The sequence below is a fragment of the Lingula anatina genome, chromosome 7 (assembly GCF_051362555.1).
Source record: "Lingula anatina isolate TDL-2025a chromosome 7, LinAna3.0, whole genome shotgun sequence".
In the NCBI taxonomy this organism is placed as follows: Eukaryota; Metazoa; Brachiopoda; class Lingulata; order Lingulida; family Lingulidae; genus Lingula; species Lingula anatina.
In genome coordinates this window covers 8,040,211-8,062,470 of record NC_141773.1, presented here as the reverse complement: position 1 = coordinate 8,062,470, position 22,260 = coordinate 8,040,211, and the positions used below count along the sequence as shown (strand labels likewise).

At 38.5% G+C, this 22,260-nt stretch overlaps 3 protein-coding genes and 1 long non-coding RNA gene across 8 annotated transcripts in view; 2 read left to right on the top strand and 2 right to left on the bottom strand.

The window, feature by feature from the left end:
* LOC106155855 (muscarinic acetylcholine receptor gar-2) overlaps positions 1 to 9,440 on the top strand; it is a 64,021-nt gene extending 54,581 nt beyond the window's left edge. For all 5 annotated transcript variants that reach the window (XM_087017976.1, XM_087017978.1, XM_087017979.1 and 2 more), the window contains one exon: positions 4,580 to 9,440. In XM_087017976.1, the coding sequence (XP_086874102.1) occupies positions 5,152 to 7,284 (2,133 nt within the window). In that variant the 5' untranslated portion in view covers positions 4,580 to 5,151 and the 3' untranslated portion in view covers positions 7,285 to 9,440. The remainder of the gene's footprint in view (positions 1 to 4,579) is intronic.
* A 62-nt stretch (positions 9,441 to 9,502) lies between these two features.
* Positions 9,503 to 13,513, bottom strand: LOC147760699 (uncharacterized). The gene is made up of 6 exons (XM_087017148.1): positions 13,498 to 13,513; positions 12,832 to 13,065; positions 12,330 to 12,449; positions 11,527 to 12,099; positions 11,165 to 11,267; positions 9,503 to 10,846 (listed from the first exon to the last, which is right to left on the bottom strand). Exons 1-6 carry the CDS (start codon positions 13,511 to 13,513, stop codon positions 10,525 to 10,527), a joined length of 1,368 nt encoding a protein of 455 aa, XP_086873274.1. The 3' UTR covers positions 9,503 to 10,524.
* A 1,290-nt stretch (positions 13,514 to 14,803) lies between these two features.
* On the top strand, positions 14,804 to 16,465 carry LOC147760698 (uncharacterized). Its single transcript, XR_015335343.1, has 2 exons — positions 14,804 to 15,171; positions 15,999 to 16,465. It is a non-coding gene; the product is annotated as an uncharacterized LOC147760698 (long non-coding RNA).
* Positions 15,330 to 21,091, bottom strand: LOC106158976 (uncharacterized). The gene is made up of 3 exons (XM_013535112.2): positions 20,978 to 21,091; positions 16,702 to 16,901; positions 15,330 to 16,392 (listed from the first exon to the last, which is right to left on the bottom strand). The coding sequence occupies exons 1-3, from the start codon at positions 21,024 to 21,026 to the stop codon at positions 16,045 to 16,047; spliced, it is 597 nt and encodes a 198-aa protein (XP_013390566.1). The 5' UTR covers positions 21,027 to 21,091; the 3' UTR covers positions 15,330 to 16,044.
* Between the last annotated feature and the right edge of the window lie 1,169 nt (positions 21,092 to 22,260).

The following is a 22,260-nucleotide window of genomic DNA, read 5'->3' as shown; positions in this document are numbered from 1 at the left end:
GTACTCGTTAGGAGCACACTGTATATTCAGACTGCTATTGAAATGCACTGCACTGCTCCAATAAACCAAGCATTTTCATTAAATAGGTGTATCATCATTTTGAGTCAAGTCCAATGTAGCTTAGGTTCTTAGATTGGGTTCTTAGTTAGGCTATTATTAGATTGGTCGATGCAAACAGGTCTGTAAGAGACCATTCCCACAGATATTTAGATCGATCTATCCCCCTGGGGAGTCCCACTAGATTGCTGTCGGCTTAACTGGCTTAAATGTCTGTCCCGCCTACTAAAAGCTGTAAGGGGGTTATTAACTTTTGTGCGCGCTCGGCTCCCGGAAGCTGACAGCAATTTAGCGTGAACCCCCAGGGAGTTAGGTCGATCCAGATGGATCGATCTAAATCTGTGGGAACCCAGTCTTAGACATCTTGCGACGCTGTTATAATTTATATGTATATACCGCATTGAAAGGGGTTTTAAATCAAACTCCTTGTTAAGGATCAGCTGTACTTCTCAACCAATGGACATAATGAACATGTAAAACTGAGTAGCACTTAACATTATTCCTGGATACAATGTTCTCTAATATTTTAGGTGATATCTTTTTTTTATATGCAACGTCACGTTGCACCGTGTCCACCATTATCTTGTTATGCAGTCAATACTGTGCATGATAAATCATATCAACTAAGCTAACATATGGAAAAACAGTATGTCTAGCTGTCACTTGTCCTGCGAAGCCCTGATTTGCGTTTAGAAGGATTCTGGCCCATTCCACTGCGTGCTTTAATTTACTTCTTAAGTCGATAACTGGACAAACATCATTCATGACTGCACCTATATTTGACTGGTCCGTTGTTTCGAAGGTTTTGGAACGAGCAAGTTAAAAACGAATGTTGATATCAACACAGTTTAGGGCCTTTGTTTCTTAAAATCAGGATTATAATGTGTGTTTATAACTAACACATCATGTCGAGGTTTGGAAGTTGAAAGTTTATTATATTCATTTTATTTATTTAATGTGCAAAATATCTGAGAAGAGACGCAAGAGAACAATATATTTTCCACTTGGGTAGATGAAACCGTACCAAGCATGCATACTGCCCCTAGTGCGATAAACTCAAGAGACGTAAATCCCGTAACCAAGTTATATTTTCTGTGAAGTTTAACAACCAAGCAGAACAGAATATTAGATTTAGGGTGCTGAGAGAATTGTGGTCTTTTAGAAGAAACCATTAAAGGCATTTTGTCAAAGGCTCTAATACGTCTCTCTTTGTACTGTTTTGTACACGCTGCAGTTTTGCTCGTCTTGCATACTTCGTCTACCGCATGCCAATCAATATCACTGTCTACAAATGCATACTTATTCTTCACTTTTAAGCCGATCCCCAAAATACGCCTCTCCCGTGAGAATTCTTAGACTTAACGTAGTGGTAACTGGCGGCTATCCTCCGGCTTATTAAACGCATATATAATGTTTAGTCTTTAGAAGCATTAGAAGCATTATATATAAAGATTACCTTAAGGGTGAGAGCAGACGGATTGAAATGGAAACGTCGCAATGACACAACCAATTTGAATTTATGGTTCTAAATGCTTAAAGGCTCACCGAGTTTTTTTTTTTTTGTTGTTGTTGATATGATACGTGTCATTTATCAAAATGGTGAAGTTTGATATTATGATGATAAGTAAAAAGAGGATAAAATGGGGGATAAATATACCGGAGAGATGGCATTCGATGGAAATAAATGGCCACAAAATGTGGCCCTCTCAGTGAAGCACACCTCCTCCCATTTGATGCTACTGTGATACCCAAAAACAGAGAAAAAAAGGGATTTCAGGTGGAGAGAAGAAAAATACAGATAGGAAACCAATGATATTGTGTTACTGATAGGTTTTGTGTTCACCTTTTATTGTACTGGCCATGGTTAAACTAAACACAATCACATCCCAAGCACTCGCCGGGTGGGGTTGGGGGGGGGGGGTGAGCAGTGCATGCCTTCCACACAGTCCACTGCAACATGTTCAGCACTGGTGAAACATTAAAGTTGCCCAAGATATTCAAAAGTAATGATTGGCTTTTATGGAGGACCACGTTTCCGTAGGAAGCGACACGAAACGTCGAGAGCTACCGTTGTAATTTTCAATCTACCTGTATTTACCCAAAAGACGTGTCATATTTATACCGGAAACTCAATATCGCCAACACGTCTCCATTGTCAAACACAAAGTCAAGCCAAAGCAACAGATGAATCATTTTACTGCTGGGTACTCAATTACTCCAAAACGTCTAAATTTTCGAGAACAGTATCAAACCATTTAAAAAAAGTACCAATCTAAAACCGGACACTCAATTTCTCCAGCATGCACGCTTCCAAGAAAACAATGGCAAAGAAATAATACATCCCTCCCGTGTGGTTATATACGAAGTCAACTAAATGAAATTACGCTTTTAATTATTCAAACCTATGATGTGTTGACATTTAAAGATCCATCTGCTATCTTTTCATGTTAAAGGTGCCCTCGGAACGAACGGAAATTAGTCTATCTATCCATGCTTTTTCCATGTATAAGTCCACCCTTATATCCATCCATTCTTCAGTCACTCTATCCATAGACACACTCTTCATCCATCAACCTTTCCATACACACACACGCACACACACACACACACACACACATCTGTCGATATATTGTTATACAAATCTTTCAAAATATGACGAATTATTAGCTGTGGAAGTCTGTTGGAAACGTGTAGTGTACCAGTATGCACTGTTCACTGTAGAACATATACATGTTTTCTACATAACACTGTTATAGTAATAGTAATACAAACAATATAAATTTGACCATAACCAAAACTTCCCCAAGAGATCTTTCAATTTTACCGCTGCTTTAAAATCCTATTGATTAACGTCGTAATGCACATGTGTTTTTCAATGCGTTCATCCAATCGTCCAATGTACATAATATGGTTTGATTTAATGTTTAAGCCATTTTCCGGATTATATATATGTGTGTGTGTGTGTGTGTGTGTGTGTGTAAATCATTTGTCAATAATAAGCATTGTAGTTACTCTGGCGACAACTAGAACCAGAACATGCAGACGGAAATTTCGAAGGTGTGCTTCGGCACATCCTGAGCACCTATTGCTACAGAGACTTGGGTGTTAGGGAGGAGCCAGGCGCTTTCCCAGTCTTTGCACCCATGAAGAGGTGTTCAAACCCATTTCCATCTCTTGGCACAGTAAAAGATCCACTTAAGGCGCCGATGAAATATTCATTTAGTTTCGAAGTCCCCGGGCGCAGAACCAATTCTTCAAATTTAATACGAAAGTGTTTTCGAAACGCCACCTCCGAATTAATCTGCTTCAGTAAACCGAATTATTCCATTTTACGCGCCGGGAACCAAATATTCACACACTCCGCGCAAGCATTTAGGACTTCCATGTCCTCTTAACTTTGGCTAAAGCATGTTAAAGAGAAGGAATTGAATTTCGATCGAAAGTATGGACCCCTGTGATTTAATTTGTACTGAAAAGCAGGCAGAAAGGGCAGAAGATGCAGCACAACTTGGTAAAAAATGGCCTCACATTTATCGACTGGCTGCCCTCGTGACCAAACAAACGATGGGAGCCTCATTAATCTACCAGTGCAATCCTGATTTTATTTCCTGTGCCCTGATACCTGGATCCACCACTAGGTTATTTCAAAGGAGTTTTACAGAAAATCGAATAACTTACTTTACTTGTAATAGATATTTTCAACTCTAAATCTACATTATATTTTCTCTTGCTTACCAATTTTGCATAGAACTAAATGTATTGTATAACTAATTGTCTGAAATACTAATCTACAACGTTTCATAAATTAATTTATTTATATATAAACCGCGTCATGAATACATTGCATTTATTGAAATACAAAGTTGATTATCCTATAACGGCACAAATGGAATGCCTTGCACATTAAGCGAACATTAGGGACATCAGTCTAAATGTCAGGCCAGCGCTTTGGTATTGTGCCACCCATTAGCTAATGACTCGTGTATCATATGTCAAAAAAAATTAACAGTTGATTTAATAATAAAGCCTTTCCTTTGGTGTTACGTGAAGCCAAGTGGTTTCTGTGCCTTTTGTACTGGGAAATATAATATTTCAAGTTCAAACTAAATATGTTAACTGTCCACTTTAGCGGCTTTACGTCTGACAAAAAGACCCTCTCGTGCCCTTTAAGGCTTTTTGAAATTGACTGTGCGTGTGTGCTACTGATGTTTTATTAAGTAGTCGCACGTCGAGACTGGTTTAGATTCAAACGAGTAAATGACCCGCAGTGCGGTCACCGTTAAGGGACGAGTCCTGATGAAGAGATCTGATAGACAACAGCTTTTCTTAACATTGCATGATGAGATTCTGTTTCCAGTTTCAAATAATGCCTTCTCGCTTTTATTTGGATGACCTTTCACGCCACACTCACCAGGTCAGGTTTCCAATGGTTCAACAATTTAATCCATGAATAAGCTATTTTCTTAGCGATAGGTATCCAACTTAGGAGTTCTTTGCCTAATTTGCTGTCTTATTGTTTCAGGAAGCAGTGATGGAAATATTGGCAAGTGGATTGAGATATTTGATGGGATAAAAGCAGCTATCATCGTCGCGGAATCTTTTACCAGAAGTCCGTGATGGTTCCACGTGAGCTATAAATTGAACAGGGACTTGAATTGCATTGTACCGATATAAAACCCACGAGCTCTCCTGTTATTCGGCGCGGATATGAGACCGCGAATTACTGTTTTAGAAAATCATTCGGATTTGAACCGTATTATTGAAGTGTCAAGCGTTGGCATTTCAAAGCTATTCAAGTTGACACGGGAGAGCTTAAGGCCATAATCGCTATTCATAGAGTGAGACAGTTAAATTGAAGAGGATAATAAGGAATTTGTATGGGATATTACGATGCCAATGAGAAGACTATATTTTCAATAATCCTGAGGGATCTCCTGCGAAAGGCCGTAGTTCCTAGTGTAAACAGCCCGGCGGAAGGATGGGTCGACCTGGCAAGAGAAGATCTCCAAAATAATTGAAATCTAATTCTGAGCTCCTATCCTTTTCATCACCCACTCGGTTCGTCTTCGATTCAAAATCACACCACGGTCTACGATGAACGTCACAACGCCGACAACGTTGCCGCTAACAACACCGTTCACTTTTGGGGTTCCCTTAGTACCATCTGTGGCAGCCATGAGTCCTGCTGAAAGGAATGAACTCGCGCCGTACACGTTTAATGATGACTCCCCGATCCCTCGGCTCCCAGAGTACGTTAATGACAACCTAACCGAAGAAAGGGCCTTGACAGAATATTACTGCAATGGGACATTCGACTTGTCTCTTTGCTTGGAAATACTAGGACTTGCTGAAAATCTAACGTTCAATTATACATCGAACGAGACAACTACATTTGAATGGACACTCCGTCATCCTATGTGGTTAACAGTTCTATTGGCAATATTTGGCGGTATTGTCAGCATTGTAACTGTTCTGGGAAACTCCCTCGTGCTGCTGTCATTTTATCTTGACCGTCAGATCCGTCAACCATCAAACTATTTCATTGCCAGTCTCGCCGTATCGGATCTACTGATCGGCCTGTTCTCCATGCCTTTGTATACGATGTATTTATTGTTGGACGCCAAGTGGCCGCTGGGGCCTACTGTGTGTGATTTGTGGCTTTCCTTGGACTACACCAGCTGCCTCGCCTCGCAGTACACCGTGTTCTTTATCACTGTGGACCGTTTTTGTTCTGTCAAAATACCAGCAAAGTACCGCAACTGGCGAACAGAACACAAGGTGAATGTGATGGTGTCCGTCACCTGGGTCATACCCATTCTTATATTCTACACGTCTATAATAGGATGGCAGTACTTTGTTGGACTAAGAACTGTCCCTGCTCAAGAGTGTTGGGTCCAATTCATGTCCAGCCCAATGTTTAATACCATCTTGGTTATAGGGTACTATTGGATAACTCTGGTCGTGATGATAATCCTGTATGCAGGGATCTACAAAGTGGCCTTGGATCTACACAGAAAATCAGCCGCAAAACAGAAAAAGATGACGTCACTCGTTTCTATGGCTGGACAAACCATGACGAACATAGGGATTGGGATATCTCAAACAAAGAAGGCGTCTGTCAAGGAAGTTAAGGAAACAATAAGTCCCTTAAAGAATAAGAAAGCCACAGCAGCAGTGGAAGAGGAGGAGGGATCTTCCAGCACTGCCTACCCATCAGACGTGGAGGACTCAAGCAGTCAATCGGCCCCTCATCCTCCGCCGGCTTATAACAGCCTAGACGGGGACAGCGCTGGAACTCCAGTGAATAAACCTAAACAACACCACCATCACCATCACCATCGACACCATCATCATCACCACGGGAAGGATCACGCACATGGGCATAAAAATAAAAAGACAGACGACCATTTGACAACACCTAAGGGGGAGCAATACCTGACTACCCCAACTCCGGTGTCACAAACACCTTCTAGTCTCCTTGACAACGAGTCGTCGACGCAAACTGCTGGATCTCATGATACAAGCGGTTCCAGTGGCGAAACACCAAAACGAGGTCACGGCATTCGTTTCATCGATCAAGAAAGCTTCCAATCGTTTGCCTCTGGAGAGGATGTGAAACTCGTTGTGGAAACCCGCCACATTGATAAGCTTGCTCAGTCCAATGACGAGCCTCCGTCTCCAATTTGGAAACGAAGACAGTCCTTTAAGGCGAAGGAGACTGAACACAGAGCCGCCAATATGGTTGGTTGCAACGGCGATAAAGATAAAGTTTGCATGCAAGTTTCCGTGAATAGTAAATCGAAAGGCAAACCGGTAATTAAAACAATAAAACCACCAAGCGGAAACCATGAACATAAATCAGCAAGGGAGAGGGTTACTCAACAGTGGCACGACATAACAACATATTTTAGACGTAAAAACCAAAAACGAAAAGAAAAAGGAAAAGCTCAAGGTAAAAACAAGTCGAAGTCTGAAAATCGAGCCAGAAAAGCCCTCAGAACCATATCCCTAATATTGGGGGCATTTGTATTGTTCTGGACTCCATACCACGTTATAGTTATTATTTTAGGTTTTTGCTATGATTGTGTGCATATACGGCTGTACGAGATTTCGTACTGGTTCTGCTACATGAACAGCCCAATCAATCCTTTTTGCTATGCATTCGCCAATGCACAATTTAAGCGGACTTTCAAACGAATCCTTAGTGGTGATCTGCACAGGACATGATAGGCTTTGATATTAATGAGTAATAGATTTAAGGAATTGTTCGTGTATTCCAGTGCGTAGTCCTAGTCAGATTTTCGTTCAAAGTGAAGAGATGAGACGTCAAATGGAATATGATAGATTCCACGATTCAAAGATTGTACAATGGGTGGAAAACGATTGATTTTTGAGAAACGCTGGGGAGAGATTTTTATACATGTGCTCCCTCGCTGTCTGAACAGAAGTATTGCAGTCGCACTGTTTAGATACGAAAGGGCAAGAAACCCTTCTGGTGAAAAACAAAAGAAGACCAGATCTTGTTCAGTGGACCATGTGTCTTGAAACGTTGTTTTGGTCTGCTATGTGATCTGCTGAAATGGTATTTCTTAGTGTTGGTCCCCATTTTATGCCTTCTTAAAGCTTATGTCGCTTGTGGTAGATCTGTATCCCACACAGCTCTTGGTCAATTTCTGTTACCTTCCCTTTTATTTCGTTGTGTGTGGCAAGCAGGAAACAATATCGACACATTATCATTTTGATATTTTTTCATCCTTTTTATTTGAATATTAAAGTTATCATTTTGAAGTCATAGTACAGTTTTTATCGGTAATAAGGTCACGCGCAAGTTTATCAGCAGTTGCCGAAATAAACAAAAAAACAAATACCATATTTAATTATATAATCACACAAAGAGAAATTTTACCTTTTAAGAGATACTGATGACTGTCAAAGGGAAGTCGACACGTAATATAGGCGTGGCGTGTTCTACATTCTACAATTCTCTAATCATACATCCAATCTCTCTCTCTCTCGCTCTCTCTCTCACATGCACACACATACTTACATGCATACACTCATCTGTGCTAGAATGAACACTGTTTATATATGACTTACAGTGTAAGTTGATGTTCGATCGTTTGGATACTACTATTTTCAGACATATTACTTCATACACCATGCAAAAGAACTAGGACCATCAATAATGTTTAAAATATACTATTCCCCAGTTCGCGAGTGCGGTTCTCCGCTAACAAGATGGATGGCCCCTTCTTTGCAGCAAATAATAATCACGTTTCAATCCTATGGATCTATTTGCGTTTTTTCATCATTTAGATGTACTCAATTTTTTATATGTTAGCAGCAAAGACGTCCTGTCTTTCAATTTAGCACTGAAAATGGATGTTATATCACACGTGTAAAACCTATACTTGTTCTACGAAGTGGTGTGATAACTAGTTTATATTTTTTGTGCTGCCCAAATTAACCAAAATTACGGTCCTTTATTTTTTCGGTGTCCTACATGCCAATCTTCTAGTAGTTGGTAGTTGTTTATAAGAGAGGTTATTGCGTTCTGTACTCAAACCATTCATTTGTACCGAGAGTACCAGTAAATGCCCTTATTTTACCATTAAATTGGTTTAATCCAATGTAAGGAAAAATGATCTTGGAAGCGCATTTATTTACAGCATTTGATTTCACGGATCTAGAGATTGTGGGGAGGGGGGTGTAAGTACAGGAAGATAGCCTTGAACTTCATAGAATTGAAGTATGATCTGTAACCAGTTCCAGGTATTGTTGTTTAAGCTACAACAAGTGCATTGTGCGAGGTGTTACATTTTATGAAGCTGTATGTTACACATTCAATAGAGAAACAAGGTAACAAGGGGATACATGTTATTGATTCATTTTTTCAATCACTCCTTATTTTCACTGTAATAAGAAGCACGTCTAATATGTGTGCCTCATGTTGAAATAAATGAGGGCGTAAGATGTGAAACCTTAACCATTGCACATGACTGTTTTATGCAAGTCAGCAGTTGTATAGTGTATGTTCACATATGTATGAGGTGTTATTATAAAAATACAGGTCTGCACTAACAGAAATCAAAGCAAAACATACCATTAAAACTTAAAGGTGGCGCAATATGTGTCACTGGAAATATAGGTAATTTAATGAGTGAACGTAGTCTAATTAAGAACTTTTTAAAGAAAGGCGTAACGTAAATAACGTGTAAAAACACAAGACGAAATTCTTTTGCAATTTAAAAGCTGTAAGCTATGTTTATCACATCTATATCTGCCGTTAGCTATATTATGCATGCTTCTATTTCTAATGTAACTTGCTTCACATTTGTAATTGACAACAACCAAAGATATGTAAATAAATGAAAAAAAAAAAAACACTTCCTCGTCGCTATTTTTGTCTTGTTGACAAGGGTATGGATCTTTCAGTATAAACGCGCTTTGCTTAATTTATGATTACATAAAGTATAGATATAATTTGCATTTGGTGCAGGGCTCCTCTCTGTCAGTTGAACTATCATTTGTTAACATCTAGTAATACCCATGACGATGACAATAAATAAATAAATAAATAAATAAATAAATACATAAATATTTCCATTTTGCTCGATTAGTTTGGTCAATAACCAAAACAGGTAAAATATTTTTGTAAAGTAGACATCAAAGTTTTCAAGAATGACCAAAGTCAGTTTGAAGGAGTGACTCTTAACACAACGGAGAGCAACCAGCGCGTTGTATAGAAAAAGTGTGATTTGGTCTCAACTACTGCAATACGCGAACCAACTTATACCAGTAAGTAGGCCCAACGACAACTGGTTTTAAGTGAAATGTATAAACAATAAAGGGAATAAAATCCAACTTATCATTAACATACAACTTATGATTAACACAACAAGCCGTATAGATTACGTAAATTAAATTGATGGGCAATTAAAGATGTGCTGTTTTTAAAATCATAATGAAACGAAGGTTGAACTCCTTCGATATATCAAGTTGGCCCGGTCTCATTTCCTGTATATAATTTATTTGATTATCTAAATACCAAATAACTATATATGTTTTTATATAACTTTTTAAACAAAATGCTGGAAGCCTCTCGCAACCTTTTCAATCCAATCATTCAGTCACGGCGTTATCAGCATCGATCATAGTCTTGTGTGAGATGGCAAGAGTAAGGAATGGGGGGGGGGGGGATTTGGGCTTTCATGATGAGTCACCCTCTAAAATTGCAGTGATAGCTATGTAACCATAACTAAAATGAATAAAAAAGCATTAAAATAACTTTGGCTAGATGTCAGCACTGTTAGCAATAATAATAATATGGTAAAATCATGCTCAACAAGATTTTAAATCAAACGGTACAGGCGCCGCATGTTAGAAGATATCGGTTCCCCAGAATGAGACTATGGCGTCCCAACATACTTGTTCTCGGGTGTCCACCATGTGATTGCTCTGTGAAGACTAGATGTAGACGCTGTCATATGTCACGGCTGCACCTGGCTTGACGTCGCAGTGGTTTCCATAATGGAAATACTTCTCCTTGTCTGAATTTTTCTTTTTCTTCGACTTGTCAGGCGAGGAATAAAGGCTGCTGATGTCAACGGAGGAAGCGTCATCGTAGTGACTGGAAGTACTGCCGGAGGGTTTGGTGCTCCTGTAGCCCTGGCCTAAGCCGCTATCGGGTGAGCGGGTGAGCGTGAACGCCTCACCGTACACGCTACTGCGGCACAAAGTTTCGTCCGATAAGGCGCTTCCAATGACACCTCTTCCGTGCTTCTTCTTACTACAAGCAAAGGTCAAGAATGCAATTACAAAAGCATATACCATAAGAGAGTGAGAGAGAGAGAGAGAGAAAGTTCAAAAAGGTTTCTGCGATATCCAGTCCCTTCCAATTAACTAACATTAAATGTAACCACGCTGAAGTTTGTTTCAAAAAACAGGCATGATGCTGCTACACATACATTCTGTCGATAATTATTACTCTTATTCTTATAATTGCCTAAAACTTACACAGCAGTCAGTCATCTTGTAATATTCTTTTAAGAATTTTTATAAAATAACAATAACAATAACAATATAAACAACGTCCAGTGTTCATTACCGCTTCATAACGCAGACAACCGCTACAACTATGATGAGTATCAGGATTAGTAGCGCCACCGCAACCACAAGGATGATCCACAAGCCTATCTTTGCAGTGCGATCTAAAAAAATGTATCTCAAAAATTATAAATTAAAACATGAATATTGTGATTATGGGTGATTGATACCATGTGATTTGTGGAACAAACTTTATAACGGTATGATATATTTAGAATTTCATTCTTTTTTTTTCTTGTACGTTCACTTCAGATATAAAAACGATTTTGTGTACAAATATTCAGGGAATCGTCCCATGCAAAAATTTGTCTTATATAAAGTAGTGTGTGTCAGCATTAACAATGCATAAAATATATTACTTACAATTGCCGCAGTGCGGTAGAGCCGGTGTAAAAGTTCCGTTCGCCTGGCATTGTAACGACATTGTAGCCTTACCATTCGGAAAGAGTAAACCGCGCGTACACGACACGAAGGCGACATCCTTGTAGTAATACGCCGCCTTCGGCATCACCTCTGTAACGTTACTCCTGGCAACAGCGCCTCGTAAAGAGCATGTCACACGGACACAGCTCTGTATAGGTCGATCTAGTCTACCGCTGGCCAAGCATGTTACTGCACTGTGCTTTAGTCCGCTGGGAAACACATACCCGTCCTTGCACGATAGCAACTCCGATTGCCCAAAGGACAGATCGCCATTGTTTCTGCGCTCCACATTCGCATCTACGCGTGGGACGTTGCATGTGAAAGCGAGGCAGGGTGGCAGCGGTGGGCTGAACTGGCCACGTGTCGTGCTGCACGTGAGTCGTTTAAAAAGAGAACCGTCAGTGTGACGGTAACCTGGCTTGCATGCCACATGTACCACCTCGCCCGGCTTGTACACGGCTTTATAGGGGACGGTCACGTGGAGTGAGTTCACGGCAGGAACACGGCAAGTTTCTGAAAGAATAATATATTCCAAAAGTATTGTCAGAGTTGGAAATGAAAAGCGACAACACTATCGTTTTTCATTTAATCGATTTCGTAATTATTTGATCCATTTCATTTACTGTGAATGAGGTATGTCTGAGTGCTCTGAAGTTTATATTCAACTTTTCTGTACGTCGACAGGAGAACTAATACGTTTTTTTATCAAGTGGGCACTATGTTTGTGCCAATGTTCTGATTACCAAGTTCACAATTTGCCCCAACATATCCACGATAGCATCCGCAACGGAAGTTTCTGTTTGTGCGCCAATCCCACTGACTGACGCATGCGCCCCTGTCCGTCGCGCAACTGGAACATCGACCTTAAATTGAGTATTTGGGTACTTTGATTAATACTTATTCTTGGTTGATTCGTACAACATATTAGTTAAGCAGGCACAACAGTAGCAACCCCAGAGGTTATAACTGAATTCGGTTATTCTTTTTAGTTGCTGCCTTATCCAGTTTCCAAAATAGGCAAAATGCTTATTAAATTAGGATATTGATATTAGTTGGATAAGAAAAGCACTATGGCACAGATTTATTCAGCGGCCAATTATGTCATTAAAACGCCAAATTGTGTTTAAACTCAGCACAATGATCACATTTGAAGTCTACTCAAATTTAAGAAAAAATAAATATCCGATTCCCTGCATATAATAATCATATAAGGGGGAAATGGAAAGCAATCTTGGTAAGACTTACCAAAACAGAACCCGTAGTGAGTTGTAGCTGCACCCAGGCTGTATCTGTAATTTGTGGAGCAATCACTGGCGGTGTGGTGGACACAGAGTCGTCGTGTGTTTTGCCAATCAGCACTTTGACAGCTCCGGGAACGCCTACAAGCTGTCAGACACGCCTCCAACGTGGTATACTCCGCCTGGCGGACACCACCCACGAATTGCACGAATTGTTTGATCACTTTTATGTCCTTGAATACTGAACATGTATAGGTGCAAAAAGAAAAAAAATAAACAAAGGTAAACATAAAAATGTGACAGTCAGTTTACAAAATTAGTGTTTCTTTAAAAAAAATTCATAATTATATGATATGCGTAAATGCTTTTTATCTGATTCGACAAATAATATTATTACTAATGTAATTACTAATAATAGACTGGTCTGTAGCCCCTTATTTCAAAGTGTGTTTATGTGTATGAGTGTGGGTGGGGTTGGGGGCTTATTCCGAAAAACTGAACTCTTTTGCCCTTGGTTGACACAACTTGAGAAAAGGTTAAAAAGTTAGATCACATTTTGATTCACAGTGGACCTTTTCCGACCAAAGAAGCAGTTCTTTCGAACATCTCCCCCCCCCCTCCAATCGGCCTACGGAACTGAAAGTGTACTGCAATGGATAAAAACCATACATACCGCCACACTCAGGCATTGTTCCCTGCCAAGCGTTCCCCACGCACGTGCGGGTGAAATTCCCGCCTACTAACATCCAGGGGGGGACGCACGCATACGTCACTGACTCTCCGGACTGGTACGCCGACTTTGGAGGAAAATATGTGGCTTGTTCGAGGCTGCTTGGGGGTCCGCAGGCTGTGTGATCAGATTGTATAGTAACCATGAAAATCAGATGAAGTTATCGATGCCAATTTGTTGGCCATTTGCACCTTTATTTTGCTTAGATTATCCTTAAAAACAACTAGAATCTAAAGAACTAAACTCTAATTTTGACCTCCTTCCAAAATGTATGCCTTCTGATAAAATCTATTAAAATCATTAGTTTAAAACTAATTTTATATCGCTCGAGATGGAAGCATATTTTCCTTTCGTGTTTGACTGTTAGTCTTAATTATGTTGCTTAGATCTTATGGTGTTTTTCTCAGAAAACACCTACCTGATTCTACCGTTACCCACACAGTGACACAAAGAACGAGAAAATTAAGTCCCTTAGCGCGTTGCATTGTTCGTGTACTAGTCTTCCTTCGGAGCATGTTCAGCAAATCCTACACGTGGGTAGAATGAACAGCTGTAACTGTTACAAGAAAGGAGTTGTCCCTATACAAAATTAAGCCAATTATGCGTTTGTAATGCAATTTTTATTAAATGAATTTTTTTTATGCATTTAATCTATTAAATGTTATACATGTTTTATTTAATCCGCTAAAAATACTAAAAGCACCTACCTTTGGGGCAGCAAATCCACGCAGGGCGTAATTCCCCGCAACACACGGTCACACGTTATGGAACTATTTCGTGTTCTTACAAGAATGTCAACCGAGCAGGCCCCGAGTAAGTAAAATTCTAAATTAATCGAAATATTTTGAAATGTGAATTATTACCACTCCTCTAAGATATCGCGTCAGATTTCAAGCATTATAATTAACAACGATGGTGTGGTATTTAATATGCTCTTTTTGCTTCCTGAAAATAGTAATTTAATTTTATAAATACATACATTTTACTCAGAGTGCTAACGTTACGCGATATTAAAAACGGTTGTGGCTACGCTTTTCTCCATGCGCTTGAGAATGTTGCTTTTTTAAATATAGCTTTTTACATCCAGCTTAATGGAACTTTCAAAAGATAAGAAAAATTGAATTATTTGAGCGAGAGGCGCACTTTGATAGCATATACATGTCCCTGTTGACATTCATCACGTTTTTATGAATGATTTATGGTTTTCTTTGTTCAAATTTTAATGAATAGTTAAACAGTTTAATAAACATCTAACTGAACTTAATTGTATGCATAGGACAATCACCAAATACGCACATCAAAAGGTCCAAATTTTAGAAAATTATTCTGGGTCTCCCTGTGGGAGCACCTTTCCACCCACACAATACTTATGTCTTTTGATATCCCTGATTCGATATCTAGTGAGTTAAGGCCGATTCTCATTTATGTTCTCATCTCCATCCTCACATGGGACTCAGGCGGTGACGGCGATACTTCACCCCGATACATTAGCGTTCAACCATAATTACACTGCGATAGCATCAGAGGGCATAAACTTCCCAGGCTCCGTCGTGCATGCAGGCACGAAGACACGCCATTTACCTGACGTTTTCTCTATGATATTGATATATGAAGGAAGTAAGTCAAGCCTCTTTATTTCTCTCGATTTACTTGTCACGACGCAATGCCATGTCGCACCTGCGTCCGAAATTTTATACATGGGCTTTTGCGTTTGCGTTTGTTTTTCAGATACTTGCAAAGATCGGGAGATCATATGAATTTATAATGTCACCGAGTTAATGTACATTTAAAACTATCCAGTACTGGTTGTTGTACAGTTATTATTTCGCACTATGCGACTAGCATCGTTTACTTTGACGATATAAAAGGTAAATTTAGCACAATCACACAATCGATGGTGTCATAACATTTTATTACGAAGGTATTATTGAGATATTTTAACTCGTAGTTTCATTCGCTGAACCCCAAATAATCCGAATTAATGCCACAATTAATGTATGCATACTTAGATGATGAATTTGGCCAAGTAAAATAAAAATAACAGTGACACCAATTACATACTATACATACCTACTACCTATATATATCGAATACCTTTGCCACCGATTTGAATAGTGCAAAGCACTTAAACTGGAATAACATTCCTTATACAAGAACATGCTTGATGTTTCTTTTTTTGTCTAACTTCTAGTTAATGGTAACACGTGTAATACATTTATCACATCAAAGTATTGCAGCTGTCCGTAGGCATTTTGATCGTTTTGAATACTTTAATGCATATTATGTTAAGGTATGATTAAGATCATGATTAAAGGTGCACTGGCTATCTGTTTATTATTACCCTACACTTTATCATACTTTGCATATGCGTGGCTGGGATGTATGGCTTGATAGACTACAAATTATTTTCCATGCATGAATTTTGAAATTTGTATTTTTTTTAGGTAAAATATGTTGACCTCGGCCTACACCTGTGTGGACTTAACATGATTAATTGTTGAAGGCGAAAAGAGTAAGTCCAATGAACATCACAAGAGAATTCTGGAGAAGACTCCCCGCTTTGTTGTGGATCAGCCCACTCTGCGACGCCTGAGGAATAAACACAGAAGGCGCTGCATTACAGTTGTCTCCGCTGTTACACGCGCATCTCGTCCCCTTGACAACAGTGCCGGTTGCCATGGCATCGGTGTTTCCCGCAGCTACAAGTTCCAAAAGTGCGATCTTGTTAGCGGCGAAACCTTCCACCAGGGAGTCTTCCCTCATGTTCTCACATCCAGTAACTGTGACATTCGGACGACAAGTTCGAAACACCAGGACAGTTTCCACTTTGGTATTACCCTGAAAAGTTGTCTCTTTAAGTAAGCCTTCTGCGGAATGTGTCATATTATATTAATAAAGGTATGGTTCAAACAATCCTCTTGACTCATTAAGGAACCAAGTGAAAAAAATCAAAACTATACAAAACATTTCACAGGAATCATATCCAAAATATAATGATTACAATGCAATACTCTTGGTTTAGTTATATAATCAGCTTAACAAACCACAAACAAATCGACGTGACACAAGTTGTTCATGTTGCTTACAGAACTAGTTTTAATGTAAGCAATAAATACAGAATTCATCGACGTCAGATAGAATGATTACCGTCAGTGTTCTCGTCACAGACACATCCATGACGTCACAGTAACCATGGCCACAGTCTATCCTCTCAGTGTGGTTGCCATAGAGACAATCCGTGTTGTTCATTCCCTGATGCACGCCATGATGAGCAGAATTTGTGGCACCGTTTGGGGCAGACGCAACAGTCTTGTTGTAACCACAGAGCTGGCACATCCGGGCATTTCCTACGTGATGACGAAATAGAGAACAAATCAGTAAATTAAATAATATTTATAGCACTCATGCATTCGTGGTGTTTCAGACCGTGAATAACAGACCTGGTTTTGTTCCCAGAGAGGAAAAGTGACCCTATATTGGATGAACACACACACACACACACACACACACACACACACACACATGTTTATATTAACAGTACCAGGGTGCGTTTTGTAAATCTATGGTATTGCAGAACATTTCGGACCTATACATGTACTTGTGCATATAATTTCCCCACATCAAATGTATTCTGAACTGATTTCCAGAAAACATCTGAATTTTTGAGAGAATTTTGGATAGACACTGATGGAATAAAAGCCTGAGAAAACGGTCTTTACGACGAAAGCATTTTTTTCTGGAAACCCCTCTATCATACTAATAGTAACTCTTTCATTATTAAGTGCACACCTGAAAGTCAAAAAATAGAAAAAAAAGGGCTTGGCTGCGAGTAGTTTTTTCCTGCTTAGTGTAGCTTATAATGTGTACATTGTGGCCAAGCTATTTAGTTAATACTGGTACAAGTGGAGAATGAGGCTCGAGGCCATTACTTCATGTACAAAATGAATCAATTATTTCCTTTTGAATAATTCAGATTTAATTTTTAATAAAAAAGGCTTTGCTTTGTATACGAGCATGCATGCATTCCACATTGTTCAAAGAGACTGCTTGAAGCAGCAAGGCGACATATTCAACAAAGGCTTTCTGCATCACTTCGTGTATAAAATTAATGAATCCATTTCTTTTTAAATAATTCACATTTAATTCAGAAGAACAATATTACTACTTCAAGATGGGAAGTAAGGTTAAAAGGATAACAAGTCTTCATATGAGATTCGGAATACCACAATAAATACATTGTAAATAGCACATAAAAATATAATAAATTCCATTTTATTTCCAAAACGCCGGTTATTGCAATTTTTTTAAAATCTGTGCTTGCCATCGGACCACTTGGGCTTACTTATATGGCTACCTCGGTAATAATCTCTTAAGTGACTACTATAAAAAGGCTAACTTAGAATGTCAAAATGATTCATTTACCATTGAAAGAATGGGAAATTGTTATTTACCCCAGCAAAATCCGTTTTATGGTACTTTTCCAATGAAACTGAAGAGTTGTCATACAAACCTTCAATACTTCAAATTGCACACGTCCACCTGCGTATATAATTAGGGCAGAAAATAAAACGAGTCACGATCACATACAAGCGACTCCATTAACATGCAAGTCTGGTGATTATTTTGCTATCTGTGCAGCTTGGGCTGGCACTGGCACATATATCAAAATGTTTGGTGGATATTTGGCACCAATTTATAGAGATATTGTAAGTTGCCAAAGTGACAACCAAACTCGCTGTGGGGCCCTGCAACCCTTAATCAATATAAGTAATCATTTTACTTGATTTTTACCAGTAGGTTCCAAACATTTCGCCTGGTCTACTTGGTGATTCTGGATTTACCCGGCTTTCAAAACGTCAACATTTTCAGTTACTATAGGGTCTCTCTCTGTGGGTCTCTCTTTTCATCTTCATAAGAAGAAACACTCCACTTAATAATACTCACAGTGTCTGCAATATCATTAAAATCAATACCAGATTGTTTGAGTGTGTCAATCTTAAAGTGTGAGAGAGACACGTAAGCAACGATGCCGGCAAGCAATGCATGAGTGGCAAGGCGAGTTTTCACATTGATAGCTGGTGCAAACAAATATCGAACCAGGATTGAAACGGAATGTCTAAAAGCAACACAGTTACTGAAAACTGGAGACATTCTTTCGTTCAGAGAGTTCCACGACTAATGTGCGCTTCAGCTGTATAATTAACTGTATATCAAGGTATTTCTTCTTTCATTATAAGCTTATGTCATAATTACCTCCGCCAAGAAAGGTAATGTATGTTTTTCGGTCCGTTTGTCTGTAGCAACATTAAAAAAGGTGATGATTTTGATGATTTAATTAAAAAAACACTGTCTGTTGGGGAACAAGCAACAAACGATTTGATTTGGGGGGCGATCCAATGATTAATTTATTTGTAAATTAATAAAGTCTGTTTATCTGTTAGCAACATTACGCAAAATGTTATGGAGGGACATTGAGCAAATTTTCAAGATAACTCAGAAATGGGCTAAATTTCGGTGGTATTTATTTATCTGTTTAGTATTAATGCATTAGTTAAATTATTTATTTACTCAAAAATACAGCTAATTTGTTACTTAAATAATAATTGATTGATGAAAATGAGAATTGAGCTCTCCTTTCGGATGTCTGCGCTCTCTGAGTGCGTACATTGTAACTATTTGTGATGTATGATTGTTACGTAATCGCCTTTTCTTAAAAGATTCCAGAACCAAGAAAAATTTTAATTGTTATTATAGAAACAATACAGATCTTCATCTTCTTAACAGATATATTTTTGCGCGCAGGAGTCATGTACCTTTACCTCAAATGAACCAAATGAACCAGTGTAAAACCGCCTTAAAATCACGATCAAAACACTAGATTGTTGTTACATGTTTATGAAAACATCTCGCAGCTGCGCTCTCACTTCACTAAGCTGTTGACGCCCTGAAATCAGCGAGAAATATCATACATGCTGTCACCAAAGGACTCCGCGTTAGTCTACATGTACATTCTTTATTTCTCTTGACTTCAAATAAACTCTGAATGACTCCCCATTTAAAGAGAGATTATGGGATTACCTTTGAGTCCAAATGAATCCGTATCATTTCATGCTGACAATCATAAAATAACATGCTGTTTGTGGTTATTTAGGATTTCTTTTATCAACAGATTTGTAATTGCAGTGAATGGAATGTAACTTAAGGCACCTTGCTGTTGTTTAAACGCCGCACAGCAATAAACTGCTTTTTATTTTCTACGACTATAATATTAAAGTTTTGTATCCACCCCCTATATACACATCTGTAGGCCTATATCTTGGATACAACGGTGAAATATGTCGACTTCAATTCATTGGTTCTAAATATGGTCAGAATTTTTTATAGAGCAGATGCATCTGTATCCGTTGGATGACTATAATCTACAGCCTACAACCTTTATGCAACCAATGTAATCACGGATAGGTTCTCTTCCTATGAAGTTTATTCATATTCGATGAATTGGATAGAGTTAGGGGCGTGAATGCAGCTGAATTCAAACAATTTTATTCTCACGCCCCCTTGGGAAGATTCCGTGAAATTATTTCTTGGATAAAATTCCAGTGGTGGGCAGATTTCATATTTCTATTAAGCAAATCAAATCACGCAAAAGAACCCATTAGCGAGATATACGTGTCATAGTAGGTATCGCGCTATATAATGAGACTTCGTAACAAACAGGTCTGGCAGCCGTTGTACAGTTATGAGCGCAACGCTCCGAGTTTAATAAGTCCCCAGTCACTCGCCACTTATCTACCAATGCCTCTGCAGTTCCAATACTAAAAACGTACGTCAGGTAAAACACTGATTTTTCCAATGACATCTGAACTCAGGGTAGAAATCAAACATACTTGTACGTGAATTGTTGCACTCAATAGCACGTGATTTCAAGCATATTCGGAATTCACTGAAAACAATGTAGGCCTATATAACTGCATTGGCAACCCTTTCAACAGATCCCCTTTACATTTAATTTTGAACCAGTAAAAGCATTCTTATAGGGGTATATGTGATGATGGGCATCATGCTATTTCAATTTTCTATTTATTATATTATAGTGGGATGCACAAATAAAATAATTCGCTTTTTTAAAATGATTATTTTCAATTTTGGTCAACAAGAAAAGATGACATAATGTACATATTTCTGACGTTGATTTCAGTTTCTACACTTCGTGGCAAATTATGTTATATTATCAACAATTTAGACAAACAGAACTGATCTCAGTCTAATCTCTATATAGTTTCTATTAGGAGTGCTCGCTGCCAGTGTGTTTCGAATCGTTTAGTAAAAAAACTCGTAATATAATGAGTCAAGAATTATAAGATAAAAATCACCAATCACCAAAAAGCACACAATCTTTTATCAGTTTGTACTGAAGACTTACCCTTAGATACGATAGATAAGACAACAAATCCAGCAAGCCAGCAAAACATGCTATATTCTGTCTGTAGCTGATAAATCAGATAACTATGCCTGCCACTCCCTGAAACTGAAATCACACGACGCAGTGACATATGTTATATAGCAAATCCCCATCACTTCAGTCACACAATATCGATCCACAATGAAAGTGTTAGAATTCCTTAAAGGTAAACAAGGTACGACAGAAGGCTTCACATATCTGATACTGATATTTTAATTGCACCTCTGTATGAATCTGAAAACATAAATAATCTTTTAGCAATAGCTTCCTTCATCTTAATTAAGAAATTCATGCATATTCGCAGGCATGATGCGCGTACGTTGCATTGCGAATTTATGCCAATTCTCTATTTCTTTTTTCTATCTGAGATGGATTTCGTGATGTTATCTTATTGATGAAAAAAATACAGGGGATATACGATTTGTGATTTAAGATATTGTCAAACTGGTTGACATGATGGCAGGCATACAGGCCTGAGTACTGTACGGGTGTCCTTAGGCTGTTTCTAAATGTTCGTAAATGGCTTTTTTTTATTTTTATAGGCCTACAGCTAACGAACTTCTTGTGTTATACACCGCATAGTTCTCATAATGGTTATCAATTACAAAATTCTGGTAACAATATATTGATTAGCCTTTTTATAATAATAATAATAATAATAATAATAATAATAATAATAATGATATAACTCATTCGATCTTAATTATCTTCAGAGTAGGCCTACAATTTTTATTTTCTATACGGCCCTAATGTTCACACCACGTTTCTCGTTGGGAATAGCACTAATTTGAGAAATGAGAAGGTGAGGCAAAGTTTGTTTTTAAAAAAAAACTTGGATGGGCTTGTCAGACGGAGGCAAGAGAAATGTGGGGCAAAGGATTCTGGCAATGAAACCGTCAGGGAAGAGAAAGCGCGGGAGGCCGAGGAAAAGGTTCATGGATGTTATCAAAGAGGTGGAAGTAGAGGACCCATGAGAAAGGACAAAGCCGATAGTAGGCTAAAAGAGGCTAAAATACCCGTAGTTGAAATTAATTCATATTTTTATAGCACGAATTATAGGCCTATAGGCCTATATAGACCTACCTAGTAGGCATAGGCTATAGGCCTATGTCTATGGAAAAGACAAAAATAATTTGAAAAAAAAATTAAAGTACTAAATTTTGAGGTATAAGGCACAGATTTCGTTTTTTTTCCATCAAAGGAAATCATCTCAGGCCACCATAAGTAATAAAAGTGTAGATTTT